The sequence below is a fragment of the Dryobates pubescens genome, chromosome 30 (assembly GCF_014839835.1).
Source record: "Dryobates pubescens isolate bDryPub1 chromosome 30, bDryPub1.pri, whole genome shotgun sequence".
Lineage (NCBI taxonomy): Eukaryota > Metazoa > Chordata > Aves > Piciformes > Picidae > Dryobates > Dryobates pubescens.
Window position 1 is genome coordinate 3,334,081 of NC_071641.1, and position 21,649 is coordinate 3,355,729.

The window sequence follows — 21,649 nt, forward strand, 5'->3', positions numbered from 1 at the left end:
CAAAAGAAACAGAAATAGAAGCTGATTTTTCATGGCAAGCTGCCATGATTCTCCGGCTGGAGACGTCTCACTGTACAAAAGGCCTTGGCGAGGAGGATACGGGACACCTTCCTCTTTCACCCCTGCTTTGGCACAAACAACATAAATCTTGCAAAGAAAATAGTAACTTCCCTGTTATCCCCTTGCAGCATGGTTCTTAGGCAGGGCAAGGAGAAGAGCCTGGCACAACCGTCCCCTCCAAACTACCCAGAACGACTGACTGGTCCCACACTACTGATAGCCTCTATAATGTTTGGGGGTTTTTTCACTGCAAAAAGAAAACTGCTTGCTCCAAAACAAATTCATGGAGTTGTCTCAACCCTTAAAGGACTGGGGAAAGCTTTATTTTTTTTTTGAGCTGAGAGACCTGGGGCTGTTTAGTCTTGAGAAGGCTGAGCAGGGATCTTATTAATGTCTGTAAATATCTGAGGGGTGGGTGTCAAAATGAAGACGGCAGTCTCTTCTTAGTGGTGCCCAGTAAAAGAGCAAGGAACAATGGGTATAATCTGGAACACATGAAGCTCCACCTCAACCTGAGGAGAAACTTCTTTACTGTGAGGGTGACTGAGCCCTGGAACAGGCTGCCCAGAGAGATTGTGGAATCTCTTTCTCTGGAGACTTTCAAAACCTACTTGGGTATGTTCCTGTGCAGCCTGCCCTAGGTGATCCTGCTCTGGCAGGGGGTTTGGACTCAATGATCTTTGGAGGTCCCTTCCAACCCCTACCATTCTGTGATTCTGTTATTTTTCCATTCAGTTTTGTTAAGATTCACATCCTGGGCACGCTGCTGTCAGTAATCTCAGTGGAGCCATTAGTATGGCTGCAGTTAAGCCTGTATTAAATGAATATGTATTCGTTTTCTTAAATTACAAACCTCAGCGTGGTTTACCCTCAGGCACTAATTTGTTCCAGGATAAAACCCACCGTGAGAACCCCTCAGTACACATGCAAGCTGCTTTGCTTGCAAACTCTCCTTTGCTTTTTCTGAAAACAACAGGAGAACACTTATCACAGAAAGGTTGGAAAAGGCCTTTAAGATCATCAAGTCCAGCTGTCAACGCAACACCACCATGCCCATTAAACCGCACACCCAAGTGCCATGTCCACGGGTTTCTTGAACACCACCTCTCTGTGCAGCCTCTTCCAATGCCTGACCACTCTTTCAGTAAAGAAATTCTTCCTAATATCCAATCTAAACCTCCCTTAGCACAATGTACGTAAGGCATGAAGGGCTCTTCCCCTGGCCAAACCAGTCTTTCCTGGTTGGTAGTGTCCTTGGATGAAATTGCATCTTACGTTGGGATTTTAACTTGAAACTGCAAAACCCACCACTCCAAGTCACTCAGCTGCAAATTTCTCTTGAGGCATTTTGATCTGCAAATCTACATTTCCAGGGAGAGGTAACACAAAGCGAATTTTCTGGCATCTCTTTGGTTGTGAAATAGCTTTCCAGCTCTCAAGACTCTAAGGGAGCCTGGGGATGACTGGCTTTCTTGTCCTGCCCTCTCTGACTGTGGCAGCAGGATCTTGAGCCTTGCTGCAAGTTGCATATGAAGCAACAAGAAATTCAAGTTACAGCTGCAACCTTCCCAGACTGCCCAGCCTTAGGAGGACCCAAGCTCAAAGTTAAACTATTTCTGCAAGGCTGCGATAGTTAGATCAGATTCTGCCCCAGAAAGAGTGATCTGAGCCCCAGCTCTCACACTGTCCCAAGCCTGTGTGCCTTCACACCACCCTGCCTGGCCTCCAGGAGTGTTTGGTGGCAGTCATTGAGCCCAAGGTAGTGGGGGCCAACCCAGCTGCTCCAGGAGGGAGCTGTTTGGTGTCAAACAGGCACAGTGCTCAAGGTGTGGGTGAAGAGTGGCCCTTGCTGCCAGCCATAGCACCTGCTTTCCACTTGCCAGGCAGGGCATGCGGCAACAAGCCCCAGCCTGTTCCAGGTTCTGGCTGCCAGACTATCCTCTAATCTTCTATTTTCCTGTCCTCTCCTATTTTCAGGGATGAGACAGAGGCCATCAGCATGTGAGGACAGCCCAATCCATGCTGGGATCATCACACTCAAATACTATCAGCACCACTACCTGTTCCTGAAGTTCCTTTGGATAAACCCAAGACGCTCACTTTTGAGTGACTGTGAATCCTTACAAGGTCCATCTGTTCTCTGGTGCAACTTTCACTACCTCGAACAAGCCCAGCGGGCCAGGACATGAGGCACTTGCAGCCTGAACTCACATCCCAAAAATCAGGGGAATAGGTGCTGTCCAAACATCCCTGAGAGCTTTCTCAACCCCCCAGAGAACAGGATTCAGCCTCAGAGCACCGCAGCCAGTTTTCCCAATGCTGAGCTCCAGGTTTAGCAGGAGTAGAGCATGGACATGTCAGGCACCTTGCAGGCTTTTTGAACAAGTGCTGTGCTCCTCTGGTGACACAGTAAATTTTAATGACCGCGTTCATAGCCACAGCGAAGGGTGTAAAACCAAAACGCTGACACGACTTCAACTACAGCGCCACAAATGTGCTGCTATAATATTTTAACAGTTCTTTTTTATACATAATGCATGATCCTTCTGCTCAAGTTGCCTCTCTACGTTCTTCTCCCCTGAAATAATTTACATTAATACATAATTTATTACGGCAACTTGTAAAGTAATTATGGGTTTCAATCAATTCTTCTCCTTTTTGGCAGATAAATTCTGTTTGGATCCAAACCCAAACATTTGTCTTCACATGGGTGTGCATACAATTCCCTTTTTCACATGTTGTTCAAGCTGAATTTCGGGCTCCTGGTGCCCATGCACAGGGGAAAAGCCAGTCTGCATTTTCCACTGCCCCACATCAGCGTTCAGGAGATGATTATTTCTAAATGCGGAACAAATGTAATGGTTGTAATTAGCTGACGGCAGTGCTACAGAGCCTTCCTACTGCAGAAAGAAGATTAAAACACAATGCATGGAGCTCTGCTTCCATGGGAATTGAAGACAACAACTCCCAAGTCTACCCCTGGAGAACAAACACATCAGCGGGCTGTGGGTTCCTTGTGCCAGCAGCCTGCACGAGGCAGGGAAATTCCCCACCTTGGCAGTGAAACATGTCCTGCTCTTCAACATGATCCTCCGGTGAGGTTTCCCTGCTTCATCTATGCCTTGCCAGCTTTCCCTCTGTGGCTATTCTTCTTTGCACTTGAACGTGCACAAAGATGCTACTCTGTGCCGGTGGCCCTTCCAAAAAATCCTCAAAGTCACAGGAAATCCTGCTTCAAGACCAGAAGGCGTGCAAGCCCTGCAGCTGCTTTCAGGATGTAATCAAGGGGCATTGCCCCTTATGGGCTGGCCTTTCTTTTGGCTTCTTTGCTCTCCTCTACCACCCATGTTGTAAGTGACAAGGTGTAGAATGACTGACTCCTTGATTTTTTGGACAGGACTTCATCTTGTGAGTGCCTCATGCCCTGGACTGGGCTCATCTGATGAGGGGAAGGTTGCACATGAGGACTTTGTTAAGAGTTTATGACCTGAATGTGTCCCTTCCAGATAAGAGGTGTGCAACGACAAGACCCAAGGCTGCAACTTCCCCAACATATACTTGGCCACCTGGGCACACACTTGCTGATATTCAGTTGGCTGTCCTCATCCTCAAAGGCAACCAGGAGGACCCAGTGCTAAGACAGCCCTTTCTGTCTAAAAACCCAGAAAATTCAGCCAATGTCCCTCCATCCCCCAGCACTGGACACAGAACTGTGAGTCTTTGCCTCTCACCGGCTGCACTGCCAGTCCAAACGTCACTGTGTTCAATTATCTCAGTGCTTTCCACCAACAGGGACTTGGCCCTTTGATCTGAAACACTCTAGTTTTGAATTTGGTGCCACTATAACCATGGGATTTAAAATGTCAAGTATTGACACTGGATTAGTCTGCAATCATGGTCCATGTTTGGAGACATCAGGAAGGACACTTGGGAAAGAAGCCTAAAACTAAACCCAAGCCAGCTGACGCCTTTGCATGCTGGCGAGACTGGCTTCCCTTGCCTGAGCATGACAAAGACCATTACAAGGAAAGCTGTGGTCCAGGAGGTGACCTTGCAAGGTTCCCTCGGACAGTGGTTAATTTGGCAGCCAAACAAGACCAGCACAGCACTAGGAAGACAGCTTTGTAAAAGCTCTTAAGGACAAGAGGCTTTTCAATTAGGTGTAGGCTCTTCCTAGCCACTGAAGAGCCAGCCAGTCCCCCAGCACAAGACAGCACCATCTGATCGTGTTTCTTTGTTTCTCACTCACGTTTGGCAGGCAGGAGAAAAGGAATGGGCTGTCCCTAACTCTTCTGGACTTTGAAGCTTGTGACTTTCATTTGAAAAAATCCAAATGCTTTCCATCTTTCCCAACCCCCCCTAATAACTGGAGTTATCAGAGAGCTTGGGAAATACCTCCTGTCAATGGATGTGCTTGGCTCCCATTAACGCTAAATGAGAGTTGTGCCCACGAAGAAAAGGGGCAGCCTCTTTGTCTGTCAAGTATTAGCTTTCAGGGCAAGTAACTTGGCTCAAACTTGACCTACAGTTTTAATTAGGCTTTGACACTTCATGTAGTGACTGCCTTCCTCCTACAAAACCCAAAGAGCACAATGTAACAGCACATCCTCCAAAATCCTGACAATCTCAACTGTATGAGTTACCCTAAAAATAAGCAGATATATTGAAGGGGAAGGGAAAGGAGATAAGCAAGGAACTCAGCAATGGCAACAGATCAGGACAACCACCTTTAGGAAGGAGGGTGGCATAGGCAAGACGGCCACCACTAGTAGGTGGTGGGGCAGGTGCCCCTCTGTTCCTGCTGTGCAGGGTGGACGCTCATCCTAGGTCTGCAAGAGAGCAGTGAGAGATCCAACTACTCAGGGCATCTTCCTGCTCATTCTCTAAGGAAGTGGAAGCAGAAGTGGAGTAAATATGGATGGAAGTGTCTGTTACTTACCCATCACGCCACAAGAGAAGAGGGTAGATCCTTGACTCATCTTTGGAGTGTGCTGCAAACAACCAGAAAAACTATTCACTTCTCGCAGACTCAACCAGGGGCACCAGAAACCACCCTGCCTCCAGCCTTGGCAAAGCCTCATGGCACTTGGCAGAGAGGAGAGCCTCCAGCACCAAGATGGTCCTGTTTTGGCAGGACCCAAGGGCCAGATCCCATCACCTTCTCTCAAAGAAATCAAGTTTACTTAAATGCTGTGGAGAGTTGGTGGTGAGACTCGAGTTTGCAGATCATGAGTCCTGCAGCTAGCCCTGACCCATAGGAATAGTTGCAGTGAGGTCCCCAGCCCCAGGACCCAAAACACCACAGAAACTAAACTGGGAGCTCCAGTTCAATGCTAATTCTGGACTAGGCAAGAAAGAGGTATCAGTGGTATCTGAATCCATCCAAGGCCATTAAGCCTTCTATCTAGGTATAAAGAGGCTGCTGGGGTTTTCTTTAAACATATAATGTGTTTGTAAGGTAAGATGCCCTCCCTCCAGCACTTCTAGGGAGTTCACATTCAAACTGTGCTGATTTACACTAAAAATAGGGAAAACCTCCACTGTATGGGTACAAAATGCTTTTTAAACTCTTTTTTTTTCCTAAGAATTTCCCTCTTTTCCAGCATTAAGAGACAACATCAGACTTATAAAAATGGGCATGGACAGTTTTATACACACTAAATCAATATGTCATCTGCAGCTAAAGGCCATTTCAGCCATGTCTGCAAAAACATACTTTCAAACTAATTGTCCCTTTATTATCCCCCCAAATACCCATATCCAGCTTCTGAAGTGTCTTTCCTGGCAACACCATCCCATCTGACTGAGATGTGACATCAACTGAGGGAAGCACCAGCATGGCCTTCACGTTCATCTCTGCTGCCATACCTGTGTTTTATTTGGCATTAGGCCACCACATTCACATCATCTTCTCTCCTGATCCATGTTTTACTTGTTGCCTCCTCACATAATCATAATCATCATCATCATGATCATCATCATTAACCAAATGCTGGCACCTGCCTGTACAGACCAATCCAACAAAAGGAACCCACTTCATATGCAGAATATTGTAAAGACTGAACACAGAGGGATGTGGAGGCAGAAAACAAAGATGAGGTGCAGATGTGCACAAGGTAAACAAGTATTGGTCACCTTCTTTGGAGCACACATCACATTTCTAGGTGAAGTAAGGATATATTTATCTGTCAAGCCCACCTTATGAATCAGCAGACAGAATTAATATGGAGACAGTGAGGACAAGCAGTGGTCTCCAAAAGCTGGCCGAAGTGGAGCAGTGATGGAAGTGGGACATGCCCCAGAGAAGGCAGCAGCTGTCCCATTACACATCTGCCAACCTCAGAGACCAACTACCAACAGAATGGGGAGGAACATTTTTAGGTGACATATGTCCCATATTGAACATCATTACCAATTTGTAAGAGTTTTTCTGGGAACCAAACCAAATGAGCCTCTTAGGTGTTGGTAGGTGACAGTGTCCCACTGCTCAGACATTTGTTTTGTTTAGATTTTGCTTTTTGGCCTTTCCTATGATAGCCAACAGAAGAATTCTTGCTTTCTTCAGTGGTTCAGTCTTCTTGTGAACATCTGCCATAATTTAACAGCCCAGACAACCCAGCAATTCAACTTGTGCAAGCAAGACTATCATTGCACTACTGACGCAGCCCAGGGCTGCAGGAGGCACTTGGCAAACACACGAGGGCAAAGTTTCACATTCCAGCTCTGCATCTGCACTGCCCACCATCAGACAGCCTGGGTGCCCACCCCTTCCCCTGCCATCAGACAGCCTGGGTGCCCATCCCTTCCTGTAGCAGTAGAACAAAATACTTCTCATCCACCTCTCTGCAGCAAGTTCCCCTCCACCTGCCCCACACAGCTCCGAGGCCATGGCTGGCACTGAACGCTCAGGCTCCCGCCTCGCCACCCCATCTGGGGGAGATGTTGCCTTTACAGCAGGAGCCAACACTAAACCAAGGATTTTCTTCTAACATATCAATAACCTTCCTCCCCAAACTGCACCCTTTTAAGGTAGGATTTAAAGCTGCTTCTGGCTTTCTGGTCTTCTCCTCCACCAGACAGTGCCAGGGCAGCCTGCCTTCACCTCAGCATGCCCTGCTACCCGCCCAGGAAGCCCAGCTGGACAGTTTGTCATCCTCAAATTTAGGCATTAATACAATTTTTATTTCTCTTCTGCTCAAAACTCCCATTTATGGCTAATCCTGCCAGATGCTTCCTGCTGTGTTCCTGTACACCCTTATCTGAGACTCTCAGCAAACCCTGCAAGGAACAGATTTTCATTCTAATTTGTTCTCAGACTATGACCATGTCTTCTGGAGAACAGAGTAAACATCAAACAGACTTGCTCTGGGCTTTTTAAGACATCTTTCCATCGTCCCACATCTCCTCCTCTTGCTCCTGTTCCACATCCTTGCCTGCTCTGACACTGATCCCAGACAAGACACTGCCCCTCATTTGCTACTACAGTAGATATATGCAGCCCTTTCTCACCCCTTGCAGCAAGATTTAGTCTGTTTGCTGCCCTTGATTTGGGTTTTTATGTTGCAGGGTTGGATTTACATCTCTCCAGGTTGCCAGTGAGCCTGTTAAGTACCACAGCACTGCCCTTCGCCATCTCCCTCTTAATCCTGCTCCCTGCTTGCTCATCCTCCTATTAATGAGGAGCATCTGTTTGCTGTCAGTGAAGCAACTTCTCACTCCTGTTTTTCAGGGCGTTAGTTTTATCTTTTCCTGCTTTTTATTCCATTGAATGCTTACTGAAATTCACATATGCAAAACCCACAGCACTCCAATCATTTCCTCATCACCTGCTCCTTGGATATTAATGGAGCTCAGCAGAAACCAGTGCTATAAACCATCTAAAGATACAGTCCTGCAGCATAAAAGTTTCTCATCATAAAGCTACAAGCAAAAGAGCTGTGAAGAAGGACTTCACGAAGCTTACCAGCTCAGTCCCACATGTTACAGAGTCAGCACCTTTGTTATTCCCAGTTCTGGTTAAGATCATCACCATGGTAATGCAATCCTGCCTTGGAGTCCATTGGGGTCCAGGTGAAGGGTACTGGCAGCTGTGGTCTGGTGAAGCTCCTCTTTCAATTCATGTTTCCCCAGGAAAGGCTTGGCCCCACCAGCTCCTAGGGGGATGTGCAGGAACCGCCTCTGAGCACAGAAAACTCCCTGCATGGAGAGAAACAGCTTGAGAGGACTTGCCCAGAGAGATGGCAGGATGAAGGGTGGGTGCAGTGGCCAAGGGGTGAGCACTGTTCCAAAAACCCCCCAACAGTGGTTAGCCCAGGAGACTACTTGTTTTAGACTCTTCAGTAGTGGTGGTGTGCCCCTGTACCCATCAGTACAGAGGTCTTCCATGGCACTCACACGAGCTGTGGAAAGTATGTAAGATACACAAGGTGATCCAGAAGCACAGAAGTATAATAAACAACTAAATAAAATAAACCAATAACTGAAGGTTCCTCTGAATTCTCCTTGTGAAAAAGGGGACTACATTGAAGATAGCAAAGCTTTGAAAGAAGGACTTGTTAAAGCCTCCAGGTTGATCTCACAGAAGCCCTTGCCCTCAGTACAACTGGGAGCAGATGTCCACCAGAAAAAGCTGCTCTGGCATGACTAAGGCTGTGAGATCCCACCCTAGTTACTCCTCATCCATGAAGAGTCCTTTGGGGGAAAAAACAAGGCAAAGAGTTGCCTTCAAGGAAGGAGAAAGCTCCCTGCCCCAAAATCCTAAGGATCACACCATGCCTCTTGATCCTTACCTATTTCTTAGGTGGTTTTAAGTGGGAAAAGCTAAAAGCTGCACAACAAGGAGTGTGTATTAAAAAACAAACAGCCAGCCATGCTCATCTGGCACCAGACAGACTTGACCATGAGCTCTGCCTCACCTCCTGGCATCCTCTCTGATAAACTTACTCCTGTGTAACAGCAGACAGATTGCAATTCAAATCTGATTATAGAAATCAGTGTTTTCCCCAAGCCACTCCTCTAATCCTGTTTCATTATTTTCTTGTCTTGCAATTAGTGCAGACAACCAAAGCCCCATCCATTATGATCCAAAGAGACCAAAGCCCCATCCATTATGATCCAAAGAGCATACACCACTGATCTTGTAACACACGATCAAAACCCAGCTGCGATATTTAGGGACAACACTTGAGAACGGGCTGCTAAGTATTAAACCTCCCTATGAGCTGATAGGGCTTCTCTTCCCAACTACTAAATCATCTTTTCTGTGTTTACTTGGATTAGAGCTTGGGATGGTGTTTTGAGTAGCTCACTTGAAGGCCAGCTGGCTGGTAAAGAAAAATCACCTTCTACTATTTTGTGAGGACAAAGTTCATCCAGAGTGTCAAGCCAGGATTGGGAATCAATACATTTTACAAAGATTTACTGTTCTCAGGGGTACCTGGTGCAGTCTCCAGCTTCTTGGGGCACATTAGTGGTCTTGTAATGTACAATTTACTGGTAATTTCACCACAAACCTCTGGGTAACCCAAAGACCAAATGGAAACAGTCTAAGAGAAAAGCAAAGCACTTCAGACCACCACAATGAAACATATTTTGTGGCCTCAGATCATATATTTATACTATAGTCTGGGTTCATGCAAGAAGAGGACAACATAAAGGAGGGTGAGGTGGCTGGAGGACCAGTTGACTAACACAGCCACATGCCCCCACAAACACAGGGCTGCAAAACCCTGAGTGATCCTGGAGGTAGTTCAGACACCTTGTTATAGCATATGGAACCCCAAAGTTATGCTCAGGAGGCTCCCCCAGCCCTCTGCTGGGGAAAGCTTGAGGACATCAAGCTGCTTTCCAGGAGCAAGCAGTTTTGCTGTATGGTCATTATCAAGCTGCAGAAGAGCTTTACATCTCTTCATTTTAATGGTCCTTGCATTAAATACAGTGGTACACAGCAAAACCTAGAGGTCCTGTTCAGGGGGGGTGGCTGCTTACACCAGGTGCTGAACAAACACAAGGGCTGGAACAGGGAACAGATGGGGACAAATGGAAGATCATAGAATTGTTTTGGTTGGAAGAGAGATCTTTAACATCCTCAAGTCCAACTGTTAACCCAGCACTGCCAAGATGTGTGGCAGTGAGAACCAAGTAACATGGAAACAGTGGGACAGGGGAAAATAAACAACATGGTGGCATGTTTGCTGCTGAAGCCTCTGGTGTTCTACAGCAAGATCTCCAACACCAGTGCAGGGCCCCAGCAGCACAACGTTGCAGTGGTGGCAGCTGCAAAATACCTCATCTCCTTTTACTTCTAATGAGTGCTCTCCCTGCAAGTCCAGCTCCATCAGCTGCCACGGTCGAGCTGCAGACCGAGGAGAAGGAGCAGGGCAGTGGCTGCCCTCGACGATATCTGAGCTGGTTGCCAGAATACAGCTCTCATTCCCCACAGAAAAAAAATCCCTTCCTGCCAAACTTGCAGGGCCAGCAACCTCCCAAAGAATCATAGAAAATCATTCAGGCTGGAAGAGACCTTTAAGATCATCGAGACCAACTGCTGACCTAGATAAGCATGTCCATCTGATCCAGTTGAACATGTCCCTGCTCACTGCAAGAGACCTTTGAAGGTCCTTTCCAACTCACCCAATGACTGCAGTTCTATGATTTTGATCTGCCACAATCTCTGTTGTCACTGATCCCAACACAGAGACAGGGATGCTTGCCATGGGGTCAGACTGTGTTTGGGAGGCCACTGGGGCCACTGCTGGCAGCATGGGATACAAAGATCAAAGAAGCATTGAGAACAGCATGAAAGCACTTAAGCAGAGTTCCTTGTTAACAGGCTATGATTTCTTCAGGAATAATTATCTTTCCCTAAGGTAATGGTTAAAGTTGCTGCAGCAGACTCCTACACACACCCAGGCATGTGGCAGTGTGCAAGTACAGGCAGATGCTCCTTGCACCGCCCATCTCCCTGCTCCACTGCATCTCCTGCAATTAACACAACCCTAATGATAGCAAACCAGCAGTAAGCTGGCAGTTCACATCACCCAACATCAGGTCTGAGGCATGCTTGTAGGTCTGGGCTCTTTTATCTACTGCTTGGTTGGGTTTTGAAATCATCCCCACCAAGACACGGCAATAAAAAGGAAAACTTCCCAGTGAAATGTGATCTTTGGCCCCCCATCCTGCTTCACCAGCCTCCTGACACATGGTGTGACTCTATCTGGTCCTCCTGCCCCATCATGTCCTACAACAAGCGGGACAGAAACGCTTAGGCAGATCTGGGATGTTCTCTTTATTGCCTCTGAGGAGGAAACTATGATGTATTTATAGACTGGAGGCTTTCACACACACACATGCTAATAAAAAGATACTCCTCAGGGACCATTAATTATTTTAAGAAATGCATTTCCTCATTTGCAATCAGATAAAGGAACTATCTCCATCCCTCTGTCAAGGTTAAGTTTAGACTTGGACCATGGCCACTGGAATCAATGTAATCTCCTGAGCTGCATGGAGCACTCGTGAGCAGCATTAGTACATGGAAACCACCAAGTTTTAGCAAGTTGTGCTTTTTCTGTAGGTATTCCTTCAAAATACAGAGTAGAAGCCTCTGTGATCTTTGCAGTTGCAAAGGTGGAAAGAGGCTTCCCTCAGAGTTCTTTTCTGGGCAGTATCACAGCAACCAAATGTTGGGCTTGGCAAAAAATTACACTGCACAAAGAGTAAGGCAAATGATCCAACTTTCACCCACACACTTGAAAGGTAAGTCTGTGAAGACATGAGCTCTTCACATGGTACTTTACAAGCAAGGAGTATCTACAGCAAGGAGCAAAGCCCAAGAACTGCTCACCATGGGCAAACAGCCCTTCCCTGCAGGAAGCTCCATTCCCTGCATCACAACTGGTGCTACCACAGCGGACTCCAAGCACCTCATTCACCTGCTATACTGAAATGTATGGAAAAACACTCAGGATTTAGAAAACTCTCTGCTGGGTACTCTGCCAAGGCTGGAGGGAGCCTGAAGAGCAATCAGTATCATATACCCATTCCTCTGACCCTCAGCACTACTCTTCGTGAAGACAACTGAGGACCTGCATCACAGATTTCCACTTGTTGTGGGGGCACCATCCTCTGTACAGCAACCATTCAATCACAGTCCAGCCCAAATAATCCATCTCCAGGTACACACACTGACAGAAAATCTATTTCCAAGCAGCAAGGGCACACAGGAATGAGGAGTCAGGGCCATATTTTACTCACTGGTATACCCTGTGAGCAGCACAGTGGGACCACTCAGAGCACAGAAAACATCTGCCCTCATCCATTTTTTAGTGCTGTTCAAAGCCTTCAGTGACAAAGCCACAACCCATGTAGGACCTTGCTCCCTACTCCACACCCCAGCACTGGTCCCTGAAGAAATACTCAGGCAGCCTTTATACTGCACAGAAAGTTCTCTTAAACACCTGCAAGAGGAAATGGGAAGCATTCCTGACCTTGGCTTTCTGCATGGAACTGAGAGCTGCCTGTCCCTCTCTGGGTGGAGGATTTCCAGCCACTTCCAAATTCCTCCCAAACTCAGTGAAAGAAGAGGAAGGACAAACACTGAAGCCTATTCTTCATCCTCAGCATAGCTGCAGGATTGGCTCCATTGCCACAGAAGTATCACAGAATCATTTTGGTTGGAAGAGACCTTTAAGATCATCAAGTCCAAATATTAACCCAGCACTTTAAGCCACCACTTCAGCACCACATCTACAGGTCTTTTGAAACCCTCCAGGGATGGAGGCTTGACCACTTCCCTGGGCAGCCTGTTCAAACGCTTGACAACCCTTTTGGTGAAGCCCATCCACTGAAGATCAGCCTGCTTCTCTTCCAGTTTATTACAGTGGACCATCTGATGTATTTTGGAAACAATTTTGCAATGAACATCGTTCCCAAATGCCACAGTGCAACCAAGCACACACTTTGGCCCAGTAAAAAATATTCCCATCACCACAATGCAAACTTTGGCTGTAAGCTCTGGAGAGCCACCACTGAGGCTACATGCAGGCACAAGGTGCTTTGGGAGGCAAGGCTGGAGCAAGGCAAGTCTCCTGGCTCAGCCCATCTTCTGGCAGCCACTGCCCCAAGGTTTATCCCAGGGAAAGAGGGTTCAGTAACACCGGTGTACAAGTTGCAAATACCACCAAAGGATCAATGAATATGACTGAGGACAGATAGAGCAGCTCAATATATAATCATAGAACTGTTTTGGTTGGAAAAGACCTCTAAGATCATCAAGTCCAACAATCAGCCTAACACCACCATGGCCATTAACCCACGTTGATGCATTTCTTGAACACCCCCAGAGATGGTGACTCCACCAAACATATATAAACAGCTCTCCCAGAGGAAAAGCAGCAAAAGCAGCTTGGCAATGGAAAACACCGACCTCACCTCCTCCAAGTGGAAAAATGACAGGCTGGGCAAAGAGCCGCCCTGATCACAGAGTTTACTTAACTCAGTTTAGATCCACACATCTGAAGAACCAAACCTAATCCCTCCAGGCCAAACTCTGAGAGTGTTTTTAAGGTTTAACCACCACCCTCCTCCTCTCACCAATTAAACAGAAATTGCCCTCCTGCCATGCAGATCCTGATTTCTCCATGCAGGCAGAGCCTGGGCACATGGCAGCCAGCCCAATCCTCTCCCAACGTTACAGGTGACTTACAAGCAATTGGAGGAAATAGCCCAAACTGGTTACCACAGTTGAAAATTGTGGGGTTTAAGGCTTTACCCAGAGCATCATGTTGCAATTTTAATCCACATTAAACAACATGGCCCCCTCTCCATCCTTCCACTTCTCTTGGAGGGATTTGGGGCTGCACTGAATCTCCTCACTGCACAGGCTGCTTTGGACAACACCATGAGGTACCTCAAATTTGTGATTTATTCCACTACGAATTTGGAAACATCTCTGAAGTCTGTCATCTGCAGGTAGCTAGGCATGGGCTCATTTTCTCACTTGGGCAATAGTTTGCCTTCTGCAGCAGGGCTCAGAGGTGCTCAGCTCTGGGCAGCTTGCTCCCCATGCTTTGGCACTCTTTTGCATCATTATCAGGGATTATTTACTGGGTAACAGCCTTCAATAAATATGAAAGATGTCACTCAAGGCAGTTGGAAATTACCAGCAAAAGAAAAGGAATGAAGAAATGTCCTTCTCTGCCTCCTGCTTGCAGCTAGACTAGACTATTCCAGGGCTAACAAGATAGTGTTAATAAGTAAAACACTTGCCTACACTTAATATTTGTAACAGCTGGCATAGCAAAAGGGGAAAGCAGTAATGGGTTGTGTTTAAGATGAGCATCACTCCATAGGCCTGCATGACTTTAAGAACCAGACCACCTCATTGCTTACAACCAACAGCTCCAAGCAAAAATGGAGGCTCTCACTAATGCACTCCAGCACTCCTGCCGGCACAGGACAGCCCGGGTGGAGCCAACCTTTACAGCCACAGCAGCAAAACTCGCAGCCAGAAGGGGCCCACGGTTTGCTACAACGGCACCCGTCTCAAGAGGCCACAGTAGGAACTGAAAATATTATGTGCAGCCACCACAGATGCTCACCTGGCTTAAGGATGTCTGAGGTTAACCCTTACATCAGGAATAACAACAACCCTTGCTACCACGGTCCACAACCATAAATTCATTATGAAGAAAAGAAAAATCTCTAATTTCAGGCCAAGTGCCTGGGCACTACCTCAACCTGACACCAAAGTCATGCAAGGCAGTAGGTCCTCAGGATTCTTAGCTCCAAAACACACATCCAAATATCTCCAGCCTTTAGGGACATCCTGAAGTTCAAGCTACAAGCTCATACCCACACCTATATGCTATGGTTGGACCTCATCTGTGTGCAAGCTCTCACCAAAATGAAATAACAGCAGTTAAGGAAAACTACACAGCAGCTAGTTGAGGAAAACACATCAGGTTTATTGCCCCCATGCTCCTAGGGAATAGGAGTGGCAGGGGAAGGACTCTCTTACACAAGAGTGATGGAACAAGACTGAAGGGAAAGGGCAGGGGCAGAGGTGCTTTGTCTCAGCATCTTAGCTCTGAAGAAAATGGTGCTGGCAGTGACTTTGCCTTTTCCTCCCTGGCAACTGAAAAGGAAAAGAAGAAAGTAAAATCAGTCTTTGCAAAACAGCAGCCAGCAAGAGCGAGGTGCTGGTTTCCAGTGGAGAGCTGCCAGTTCGAAGTGCAAAGCGCCTATACAGGGCCCAGCTCCCTTGCACAAAAACTCATGCATGGTACTTAAAAGCTAATATGGGGCTCAGTAACTCCTGGCTGCACGTCCAACCTGCACACGTATTTTCACAAAGGAGCAGCATCAGACCTTCAAAGGGATCACTCCTCAGCTGGCCATGTGCAGCTTGTGGGTGCACCCCCAGCATATCACCTGGCCAAGGAGGAATGCTGTGGCCAGCTTAGCCCAGACCTGCTATGGCAGAGCTCAGCTCCACAAGCCCAGCATCCTCTTTCCCCAGCAGGACTGGCCCCACAGAAGTCTTCCCAGCAGCTACATTGGCTTGGGGAGAGACATTGCCAGTGTTCCTGCACCACTTGGACCATATAGACATATCCTGCAGGACATTAGTCCCAGCTACCATAGAAAAGTCACATTCTCTTTAAGCAAACCTGTGATCATTGCCTAGTCTGCTCACTAGGGGACTGCTGCTAATTTTGAGTCTATTTCCAAGGAATATTGGAAATATTGAACAAAAGGTGGTCTCTGGGGAAGCAGAGCTGAAGCAGCAGCAGCAATCCAGCCAGCTGGTCTAAGAAACCATCTTACCTTTCTGATTTTGCTTTTTTCCCTCAATTGTGAGATTTATTACAAGAATTTGCAATGGTCTGTGAGACACTGTGAGTATTGGCCATGCTCCCAAAAGCTGAGGAATTGCTGAACTGAGGATTGCTTTGGCTGCTTAATCTCAACAACTAGAGATGCTGAACAAGCCAGCAGAGCCCAGGCTTACTTTTAATTACTGCTTGGAGTGTGCTGCTCTAGTAAACAGACACAATACCAATTCCTGTTCCTTCCTTACATTCTTTTCCCATATATAATCCAAACTGATAATCTAGTTCCAACCTCCCTGCCACAGGCAGGGACACCTTCCACTAGCCAGGTTTCTCAAGGCCCCATCCAATCTGGCCTTGAACACTTCCAGGGAAGGATCATCTACCACCTCCCTGGGCAACCTGTTTCAGTGTCTCTCCACCCTCACTGTAAATAATTTCTTCCTAATATCCAGTCTAAATCTCCCTCTTCCAGTTTAAATCTATTCCTTCTTGTCCTATCACTACAAGCCCTTGTAGAATGTCCCTCCCCAGCTCTCCTGTAGCTCTCTTCAGGTACTGGAAGGCTACTGTAAGGTCTCCTCTGAGCCTTCTCTTCTCCATGCTGAACAACCCCAACTCTTTCAGCCTGTCTCCATAGGGAAGGTGCTGCAGCCCTCTGATCATCTTCATGGCCTCCTCTGGACCTGATCCAACAGATATTAATGATCTGAGGGTTAGAGGGGCTTCTTGGCCAACCCAGGATTCCCTGCTTGCTCCAGAGCTCTTGGGATCTTTGCAAGAAGCAAGTCTTGGAGCTGCAAAGCAAGCTCAGTGCTGCAACACTGACTTCAATGCTTTCTGCTCATCAGTCACCACCAAAAACCACCGCATGGACCAAGCACAGGCAAGATCTAGGACATCTTGTAGTGTAATGGAGGAAAGCTCATCAAGTGCCAGAACACCATCAGTACTCTCAGAGCAGATTTGGATGCTGCTCATTTGGATTTCTCCCTTTTTCAAGGCTGAGCTGGAGAATCAGTAGAAACCAATGGTCCCTAAAGAAATGTCTGAATGTAAGCAGGGAAATACTGGATGTATGCTGAGACTGCCAGACTTCACATCACCCCCTACCACTTCTTTATGGGTAAATACCTTAAGATTGCAGAACCCTCATGTGAAGCCAAGCAAAATGATTCCTCAGAACCTTCCAAAAACTGAAATTATCTACCTGAACTAGGCAGACAAAATTTAAAGAGTTTCAGAAGCTTTCAGTGGATGGTCTCTGTGCCAACAGAGAGTACCACAGGTGTCTGCCATCGTCTGCAAACCCTGTTTGCATTAGACCAAAGTACTTCAACTCTTTGGCAATCTCTGAGATTCATTCCTCAGCTGAGAAATAGCTTTCAAAGAGCTCTTTGGCTCCTGAAAGATGAACCTAGAGCCTTTATTAATCCTAGCAACCGAAAGGTACATTTCTCTGCTGTTTGTCCATTTGTTGCCATCAACATTGGCAAGAGGAAGCCATGGCAGCAGGGAGGAAAGGAGTCCTGTGGGGCTGGGAAGCCTTTGCCCGTGCTGCCACCTTCATCTCTCTGGTACACCAACAAGAAATATCCAAGCCCTGCGTTCTCCATAAATCTCTTGAACGAATGAGGAGCCAAACGTCTGTGAGTTGTCTGCATTAGTGTGAATTTGGCAGACTGAACAGCAAACTTGTATCGCCCTGCAGCTTTCAAATTTCTTGTTTTCCTCAGGTTCATTAAATACATAACAATCTGTTACCAGAAGACAGTGCCTACGTGCACAGGCTGCCAAGAAGCCAGCTTTGATGGCTCTGCTGGAGATGGGGGAATGTGTAAGGAGGGGAGGGGGGCTCTTCCTAATACAGCAGGGCAAGGAGAGTACAGGTTGCACCCGCTCTGCATTCTCCAGTAACTGCCTGCTGAACATTAAGACTATTTTTAATGCAAAAAAATGGTGCATCCAAAGTTGGAAAGTGATTTTGGGAAGGTTTGAGGGGAACAGCTCTTAAGAGTGTGGGACAAGCAGGGGAAGATGCCTTCAAAATTGAAGGATGCCACGCAGCATCACCCCAAATGGGGTGACCATGCTGCATCCAGATGGAGAAACCAGGCTCTGTGAGGGCTATTCATACCTGTGAACTCCTCCACACTTCTGGGTATCAGGGATTTCCCACTGCTGCTGGGCAAAGCCTGGCAGCACAGGGCCTGGGCACGCAGCAACGGCATTGCCAACACCAAGCCATGGGCAAAACAATCTGATGCTGTGAACAGCACTGGAGGCTTCACCTTCCCTCAAAGCAAGTCTTTGGCTAGGAGGAAGAAGTCAAAGCAAACACCCACTCACCATGTTTACTCATTGAAATCAGAGCCAAGACAGCCCTGAAACGCGCCCGACAGCATTTCCACAGAGTCATTCATGGAGTTTGGACTTGGGTTTCACATGGTAGTTTGAATATCACAGGGGGACGCTGTTGAGACTGGAATAATACACAATCTGTTGCTATAACACACTCTCAGCTCCTGCAAGGTGTCAGAAGCACGTAGAGTCCATACTTCCTGCAGGTTTGCCTCCTTTGGGGGTTTTCCAAGGGCTGGGCTGTGAAACGTTTCCCCCTGTGCTGCTGCAAGCCTGAGTCCAGCTCCCGTGAGCTGGATTTTGTTACCCCAAAGCAGTGAGCTGCCCCACCCAGATGGAGAAGTAATGCCCAGAGGACAATTTTCCTGGCATTAGGATGATTTATCCCTTGGGGATGCCCAATTCTCATGTGGCTGGACCAGGTCAGGATGAGCCCCACTATAGCTTGAAACCCAGAAAAGCCCAGATTTCACAGCTTGTCTCGGAGATGAGAAGGGAAAAAAAGGAAGTGGAAATGAAAACAGTCCATGCTTTTATTTGGGCTGGCAGAAACACCATGCTGCCCAGCCTTCCTTGAGCTCATTTATGAGAGTGTGAACATGCAGTAAAGGGGAAAAAAATTATAGAAATTTGCATTTTCCACTCCGTATCTGGAGACTCTCCATATATTGCTCTCCCTCCCAGCACACAGGTGAAAAGCAGGAGGGAAAACAGATTCCTTGGTGCTATGGAAATGGGAAGCCCAAAGGACAGAGAGGAGGGTCCCAGCACCAGCACAGTGTGAACCATGAAGCCCCTACACAAAAGGGCATCCCGAGGAGAACCAACCTAAATGCTGTAACTCATCTTGGTTCCAAAGCTGGCAGCAGGCTATCGGGAAGGGAATCATGCCAGGTATTTTGTCGGTGCACAGACATGAATGATTGCTCAGTACAAACAGGGTAGCAAAAACATCCACCTTCAGCACATGGAAAAATGTGTATCAACTTGACACATTAATGTGTGACGGAATTAATCCTTCAGTTTGTAAATCACTATGAAGGCCCTAAAATAACACCACCACCTTAAAATGCATTCAACTGTGAGCTAAACATCAGGGTCTGTTAGAAAACAAGACACAGAGGTTTTTTTATAGACATGAAGGACTAGAAGCTCCACTGACAGTCTTACTCTGGAGTCAGAAAGATGAATCACGATGCAGGAAAGGGAGAGGTGGTTAGTATGTACTTTAACACAGAAGAGAGCAAAATGATGGAGTCATGTTTGTCAAGAGTAACCTGAAATGATTTTCAGCAGCAGGCACTAAATACAGATGGAATACTGTGTCCAGTTTTGGACTGGATGAACTGGGGACCTCCATGAAGAAAAGAGTATTGCCTCTGTGGTCTGCAATCCACAACCACTACAGGCATCTGGAGCCTTCTGCCATGTCTGATTAAGGTCTGGAGAAGACTCAAGATGGAACTGAGAGATGTGAAGAAATGGGTACAGGGCAAAACTGAGAAAACATGGAGGAGTAACTGCTCAGGAATGACCTGGCTACCTTCAGAGAAGGATGAAGATGCAGAGCAGGTCCCTCAGAGCGAGCAGACCAGCTGCGTAACACCACCCAGTGCTACAGGAAATGGAAACTATGCAGATTCAGAGCAAGGGCAAAGTGTAATATTTTCCTGAGCAGCAAGGACAATAACCATTGCAATAAGATACTGGCATCATAAATGACTGCAGTGGGTTCTCAATCCTTGCTACATTTTTATCTCTGCACTGAATGTCTTTTCTAAAAGACATGCTCCAGTAAGAATTAATTTGGGAAAATATTAAAACTGGTGATGGACACAGCAGTCTCCAGGAGTGCAGCTCTCCTGGCTCAGTGTCCAGTGCTGCAAGCAAGCTGCTGCACCCCCATGCCCAGAAGCCCTTATGTCCCAGCGTGGTTCCCAGGTCCCTCCATGGGAAAGATACAATCTTCTACCAACAACATAAACCGTGTGGAACTGAAATCGTGGGTGATGGTTTCTAAATGAAGCTATCAGGAACTGTAAATCTTCATTAACCACAATGCTTTTGCTCTGAGAAGTACCACCCATGGCACTGTATTTCAATTATAACACAACTGATAGCCCAATAAAGAGAGAGTATTTTTGTTTACTTTCCTGAATTAACAGAGAGGCTACAAAACCAGATGTGGATTTTTTTTAATGCTTTCTATATCTTCATAATTGTGATGGCTCTTCAGCTTCAGGACACAATTGTAGCTTTTGGCTTCTGTTTAATAGCATTAAAATTTGTCCTTTCAAAAATAACACACAATGTTCATTTGTAACGACTGGGACTGAAAAAAGTATGTGATAAGTGGGCTAATAAAATATGTAATGATATATATTATTTAGAAGTCATTTTAAAGCATTGACAAGGACTACCCAGCACACCAGGAGGTTGTTTTCAGTAACGTTAAGGTAAGCACACAAATACAACACTCAGTTATTCTGACTTTCCCACATCACTGACAAGGAGAAATTGCTACCTCTGCCTGGCCTAACTGCACTGCTGCTAGGCTGGCCTAACTGCAGACAAGAACAGTCATCTTCATTAACCACACAGAGTCACAGAATAGTAGGGGTTGGAAGTGACCCCTGGAGATCATCTGGTCCAACCCCCATAATAATGGAGAGCCATCCAGAGCAGGCTGCACAGGTTCATATCCAGGTGGGTTTAATTAATGTCATTTTCCTTCCCTCAAATTTCCTAGCAGTGCAGAATGATAACAGCAGTTGTACAACGGGACAACTGAGGCAGAGGAGCACCAAGACTTGCCTCAGGCCACTGTGAGACTTGTCATAGGACAAAAAAAAGAATTTCTTAAAAGCAAGTAAGTGCATTAACTCATCCCTGAGGATACCCTGGGTTTAGGAACAGCATGAGGAGTACCTCATATCTCTTAACCCCTTTCATTCCAGACCAGTTGCTGGCACCAGAGCAAGCTGCAGGTACATCTTGATAGGAGCATCATCCTGCTTCTCTACCATCAAAAGGCTTTTTCATCCTTCCTTCTGAGGGCTGGTTTCGAGCAGAGCAGGTTTTCCAGCTGCCAGATTGAAGTTTTCCAGATTTCATTTTTCACAGGAGATGTAATGATGCCTAAGCACGAAACAGAGTAGAACTCTTCTTTCGCTGGGGTCTCATACCTACCACACAGCACGAGCCCTGAGCTTTGGCTGTTGAAACCAAAAGCTATGGCCAGGATCCACAAATGTAGGGAATTATATAACCCAAGGGATGCCTCAAATGGACTACAGAGGAGTGACACCGATGCTGCTGCTATATTTAATCCTCTAAAAGTAAAAACCCTGACAGTCTCCCTTGGGCACAGTTTTTTAGGGGGAGTATAGAAACCA

At 46.7% G+C, this 21,649-nt stretch overlaps 1 protein-coding gene across 1 annotated transcript in view; it reads right to left on the reverse strand.

Annotated features, from left to right (window-relative positions):
• Positions 1–21,649, reverse strand: part of FAM53B (family with sequence similarity 53 member B) — a 47,127-nt gene that overhangs the window by 20,183 nt on the left and 5,295 nt on the right. The window contains exons 2-3 of the mRNA XM_054174659.1: positions 8,024–8,256; positions 5,000–5,051 (exon numbers count right to left, since the gene is read on the reverse strand). Coding sequence (XP_054030634.1) covers positions 5,000–5,051; positions 8,024–8,092 — 121 coding nt within the window. The 5' untranslated portion in view covers positions 8,093–8,256. The remainder of the gene's footprint in view (positions 1–4,999; positions 5,052–8,023; positions 8,257–21,649) is intronic.